General features: G+C 41.4%; 1 protein-coding gene across 1 annotated transcript; it reads right to left on the bottom strand.

The window, feature by feature from the left end:
* Positions 1-2,316: 2,316 nt before the first annotated feature.
* On the bottom strand, positions 2,317-4,691 carry klf17 (Kruppel like factor 17). Its single transcript, XM_074689037.1, has 3 exons — positions 4,479-4,691; positions 3,301-4,375; positions 2,317-3,199 (listed from the first exon to the last, which is right to left on the bottom strand). The coding sequence occupies exons 1-3, from the start codon at positions 4,557-4,559 to the stop codon at positions 3,024-3,026; spliced, it is 1,332 nt and encodes a 443-aa protein (XP_074545138.1). The 5' UTR covers positions 4,560-4,691; the 3' UTR covers positions 2,317-3,023.
* Between the last annotated feature and the right edge of the window lie 758 nt (positions 4,692-5,449).

The raw sequence follows: 5,449 nt of genomic DNA, 5'->3' as shown, positions 1-5,449 counted from the left end.
GAATTTTTACAAGAAGTTTAAGATGATGTTTTACCATTAAAACAAAATAAGACAGTAAGGGCAGAAGTGAAATAGAAACAGGGATAAATGGAAATCATCCAATGGAGCAAGTATGTTTTTGAGTAGAGTTGCTGTGTTGTACTACCCCAAAACTGACACCAGGGCCACTTAAAAGGGACTTTTGAAACAACCTTTCCACAAACCAATGACAAAAAAAAAAAAAAAAAAAAAAACAAGAAGACAAAGTGCAGACTTTAAAATTATGTGTTCAGTGTCATATTTAGAAAGTAATCCTCTAAGGGACATTGTTACTGGCTGTTTGGTGCAAAGCAAAACAGACCTCAGGTGAAATTCAGACAAAATATTATCTTTCAGGAATCCCAAACTCAGATCAAACAATTCTGTACACAAATAAACAAATGAAAAAGTGGATACATAAAACAAATAAATATTCCTCAGTGTTCAAAGGAATATGTTTTAAGTTGTATGGAACAAAAAAAAAGTCCCCAAGTTACTTTTACCTCTGAAGTCCAAGCATGTTTTGAAAATGTGAGAGGTTACAAATGTCAGGGGAAAGAGCTACACTTAGAAAATTCAGATGAAGCACAGATACCTGTTAACTATACTTCAGCGCAGAGGCAAAGTACTTTGACAGCCTCCATGTCTGCCTGCAGGCTAAGATAACAAAAGTAACATGTCATATGATGAGCTGAGATGAAAAATTTCACTATAACTTTTAATTGTTGTGAATTTAACACAAAAATAATAATAATAAAAAGGAAGTTTAACAACAGTCATCTTTAATTTTAAATACATTTTAAAAGTGCATAAAAGTAACAAACATTTATAATATTTTTCTCTACTTTATTTTTCCTGTGTTCTGTTTATTGAATATAATCTGATTCCCTGTGTGTGGAAGTGTGTGAGATGGCAGCTCTGATACAAAGGTGTAACATAACGATGTCAGACAGAAACTGATCCCTGCTCTGTAGTCTAGCTCCTAACAACAGTAATCAATGGAACTTCTGTGGGGTTAGAAAACTGGAGATTAAAACTTGCACACTTAGCATTTTGCTGTTGAGAAGCAACATTTTGCGCAATGTGCATTAGTGCAGGACCCCCAGTAGTTCTGGATTGGATCTCTGTGAGTTTGCTTCTCATGAATTGTTTATGTTCGGGGATATATGTTCTGAATCATTCAGAACTGAAATCTATAAGAAAAGTGCTGAATTTTAGGGAATAGAGAAGCTAAGAAGTTATTTTTTTCCCCTCTTTTTTCCTCTTTTTGCAATAACGGTGAAACAGTCACGGTCTGCTCTCACCCCCAAACATTAAACACACATTTAATATCACAATATCCCAGAAAGTGTATCGTATATTTCGGCAAGCTAATGCAGTGAACGCACAGTCTAAATCAGGCAGGAGTAATTCGTCACATCACCACTAGAGGGCAGTCTTGTATAAATAGTTGTTCCAGCAGCGCCTGTTTCTGCATTTCATCATATTACATAAGAACAACTTCTCTAAATGACGCTCAAATATTATTAACCAAGTATGACCTTTGACCCCTGAATTACGAGTCAGTCTTTACATTTACTGTTAGAAACTCAGGGACATTTGACAAAAAACACTTGATTTCTCACTCTTTTTGCCACACTGACATGGAGACCTGCTGAAATCCGTTCAGAAACCTGCAGCCTTCAGGACAGAGAAATATTTGGGTTCCTTGGCCTACTCACATTCTTTATCAGCTGCTCACAGCAGACTGGATTCAATTAGGATTGAAACTATACCACCACAGGACCGAGTCTTTAGTTTGTAGCTGAGCCTGATGTGTGATGCCACAGGCTGTTTTACCCCACCTTATCTAAACGTGAAAAGGCTCAACACCTGACATGAGTAACATGTATTCACACAATCAAATCAATCCTTTACATTTCAATATTTTATTGCCTTTTACCTGAATTTCAGCACATTTTTGTTTTTTTATATGAACATCTGAATCAGTAAGTGTGGAGCCCTCCTTTTTAAATATGGTGTAAACATTGTTTTAGTAAAATACATTTATTTTTGCACAGTTGGAATTCTGAACCCTAAATAAAACTTGGAATCCCAAATATTGAGTTATCCTAACTAGTTTTAATCTTAGCATTAAAATACCAAAAAGTAACCATAGGAAAACCTTCTAAAGTCAGATAAGAGAGACAACACAGAGAGAGATTCAATATTTGTAAAAGTACTTTTATTTTCTGAGCCCTTAAGCGCATGAAACAGTTGCATTTAGGGTAAAAATATACATCTGTTCAGTTTATCTATTTCAAGTACAGCAGTTCAACCATTGGTTGCATTGTTTTCTTCATTATCAAAGAGAAAAAGCAAAAACAGAAAAGTTTACTCGGTAAGAAAATACACTGTTGTTGTGTCTCACTCTGAGCTGTAGGAACAAAAATGAACAGAGTGGACTTAGGGTTGATTAACACTTTGAGAGAGGGACTGAAACTGGGTTTTAGTACCTGAATTTGTTAGCTTTGCTCAAGCAAAACCTTTACAAGACAAAGAAATGTAAGACAAGCTCACATTGTCAAGCAAATCTGGAGCATCACTTACATATAAAACCATAAAAACAGGATAAAAAATGGCATTTAAAAAACCCTGACCTGATCTGTAGTAGTAGCAAAGATGTAGGATGTAAACAGCACAAATATACAAATTTACACAGTTCTGGGTCCTGCCCACAGTGAGTTCTGCTCTTTGGAGAGCAAGTTTTCCTTAAGGCACTCACTAACATTCAATAACTTAATTCCAAAACAGGGAGAAAGTTTCTTAAATACAAACTATAAGTTATACATATCCACAGCTATGTACAGGGAATTTTTTCTAGCTGAGAGGCACTTCTGAGAACACAAAGTCTCTCTGCAAAGGCACGGAGTATAAACCAGGGTCTCCACTGGGAGATTTTGTTCTGTAGATTTTAGCCTTCGTGAGCTTCTTCTGGGTCGCTGGCACTTTCTAAAGAACGTGCATTACATATGCCTCTTCATGTGGAGGGCCAGGTGATCGGAGCGGGAAAAGGCACGTTCACACAAATGGCACTGAAAGGGTCGATGTCCAGTGTGCTTCCTGAAGTGACGGGTCAGCTCGTCTGACCTTGCGAATTTCCAGCCACAGCCTTCCCAGTTGCAATGGTAAGGTTTTTCACCTGAGAGAAAGAAAAGCAATTCTGTTTATATCTTTGCTCATGAAAACTTCATATATTTCAGATTACAATACAGAATATTTTAAGCATGTTATTGTGCTTACCTGTGTGTGTTCTCATGTGGGCTTTGAGGTGTGAGCTCTTAGTGTAGGTCTTTCCACATCCAGGGAACTCACAGCTGTGCGTAGCAGCACGTTTCCTGGCCCACGACCTGCGGCCTCGCTTCTGCTTGATGCTCCCAGCCTCCTCTTGTGCATAAAAGTCCAGCAATGATGGCGACGACGGGGGTGTGAGCATGCCCTGCATGGAAGCCGGGTGATGCTGCTGGTGGACGTGAACAGGCTCTCTGTGCATGCTGTAATGTCCTTGGTACTGTGGCACACTCTGGTGTGCGTACTGCAGCTGGTAGGGCGCGTTCATGTAATGGTTCTGAAGATGGTGCTGGTTAGGATGACGAGAGTTCATGAGCGCCAGATGACTTTCTGTGCGACCCTGAGGTGCAGGATGCTGCATGTGTTGCATACCGAATCCTGGGAGTGTGACCTGGTGGTGCGTAAAAGGCTGCGCAGAGCGCATGTGGTGCCTCTCATACATCTGTCCCATAAAGTTGCCATCACCAGCAGCAGCCATCATACAAGACTGACCAACGGGCTCAGACTTAACTTTGTATCCCATAGGTGGAGGAGAGGACACTTGGAGTTGAGCGGGAGTGGACAGAATTGTAACCGCACTCAAAGCGTGCAGCTCGGTATACTCTCGCGCGTCTCTCGCCTTGTCTGCGCCCTCCGGTGAGCTCTCGCCCTGGTAGCTAATCTCCGGGGTGAGGAGCTCTGCCATGAGACTACGCACGGGGCCGGGACCCGCGAAGCTCACGCTGTTTGGGTAGCTCTGATGAGAATGGGATGGAGGGTACTCGCTGCAATCCGGCACAGAGGCGCCGCCGCAGCTCTCGGGTGACTCCGGCAGGGAATACGCGCACTGCTGCTGCGGAGAAATGCTCCCGTTGTCGCTCCCAACATCTGAGCCGATTGTGTTCGACAAAATGAACTCGAGGTCAACAAATTTTGCGAGCTCGTCGTCATCTTTGGTGGGCACAACAGGAGACTGGACGATGCTGAACTCCACTTCGATGAGCGGGTTGTTTGCGCTGCTCGGTGCGCACTCATCGACCTTACACATCTGCATGAAAGAAGACATTTCAGTTAGATAAAGTTCGAGCTGACACCAGTCGCTGCCTAAAGGATTTAAAGTTTAACTTTCAAACAAAATGCTTTTGACTTACGTTGTCCAACTGTTTCACATCCATGGCCTGGACCGCTGGAAATGGCGTTATTGTGGGCATCACGACTTCAGCCACAGCCATGCTGATGAAGTCGGTGGAAAAGGCAGAAAATCGACTGAAATCAAAACTGAATACCTGAACAGAGACTGTCCCCTCTGTCCATGTAGCGCTTGGTAGGTCACGTTGACAGGTGAGGAGAGTTCCAGAATTTAGTTTGACCAACGAGGGGAACTGCCGGAGCCTCTTATAGCTCCACTACTAAAACCGGGAGGTGTGGCTTCCACTACCCCCCACACACACTCTCTCACACACACACCTCCCCCACGGTAACTAATGTGGCACTCAGGTGCGTCAGGCAGGTACAAGAAAGTACTATATATTTTTTTAAAGCATGAAGAAATAGACATGTTTAGGTACAATGAGTGAAAAAAAACTTAAAACAGTTGCTGAGACAAACACAGGGAACAATGCTTTTTCTTTTTTTCCCCCAGAGGACTGCGCGTTAAAAAAGTACATGCTTTTGTTCTATTTGTGTTCATTGATGTTTGAAATAAAGTATGCAATACAAAAATAAGATTCACATTAAGACAGAAACTTAGCTTAATTTCATATCATTAGAAACCAAATTTAACTGTTACACTTACGCTGGGAGAGATGGGGGAGGAAGCCAAACCTGGACAAGGACTACTCTAGGTCGTGAAAGATTAGAAAAGTCTCCTGATTATGACGAAGTTACTAATTTTATTATTTAAGAAAAATACTTCGTTTGTTGTTTTCTTTTTTTTCAGCTTATCTCGTTAAAATCAACCCAGTAACTCAATCTCCAAAACATCAATTTTAAAAGTGAAATGTTTTGAACAGTTTCATGTCAGCAACCTAAATCCAACGCACGCGCGCACTCATTCACACATCATCCGTGTCCCCACTTCATCCCTCCGTGTTTGAAACAGACACATACGTGCGAAGCGGCG

The sequence above is a fragment of the Halichoeres trimaculatus genome, unplaced genomic scaffold, assembly GCF_033239565.1.
Source record: "Halichoeres trimaculatus isolate MK-OKI-2021-1 unplaced genomic scaffold, fHalTri1.1 fHalTri1_scaffold_15, whole genome shotgun sequence".
Lineage (NCBI taxonomy): Eukaryota > Metazoa > Chordata > Actinopteri > Labriformes > Labridae > Halichoeres > Halichoeres trimaculatus.
This window is presented reverse-complemented; position numbering and strand designations above follow the sequence as displayed.

Coding starts and splice junctions, on each gene's coding strand:
- klf17 (XM_074689037.1), bottom strand. CDS start 4,559: ATGGCTGTGGCTGAAGTCGTGATGCCCACAATAACGCCATTTCCAGCG. Junction 4,376..4,478: donor ATGTGAAACAGTTGGACAAC/GTAAGTCAAAAG, acceptor TCTTTCATGCAG/ATGTGTAAGGTCGATGAGTG. Junction 3,200..3,300: donor CCACATGAGAACACACACAG/GTAAGCACAATA, acceptor TCTTTCTCTCAG/GTGAAAAACCTTACCATTGC.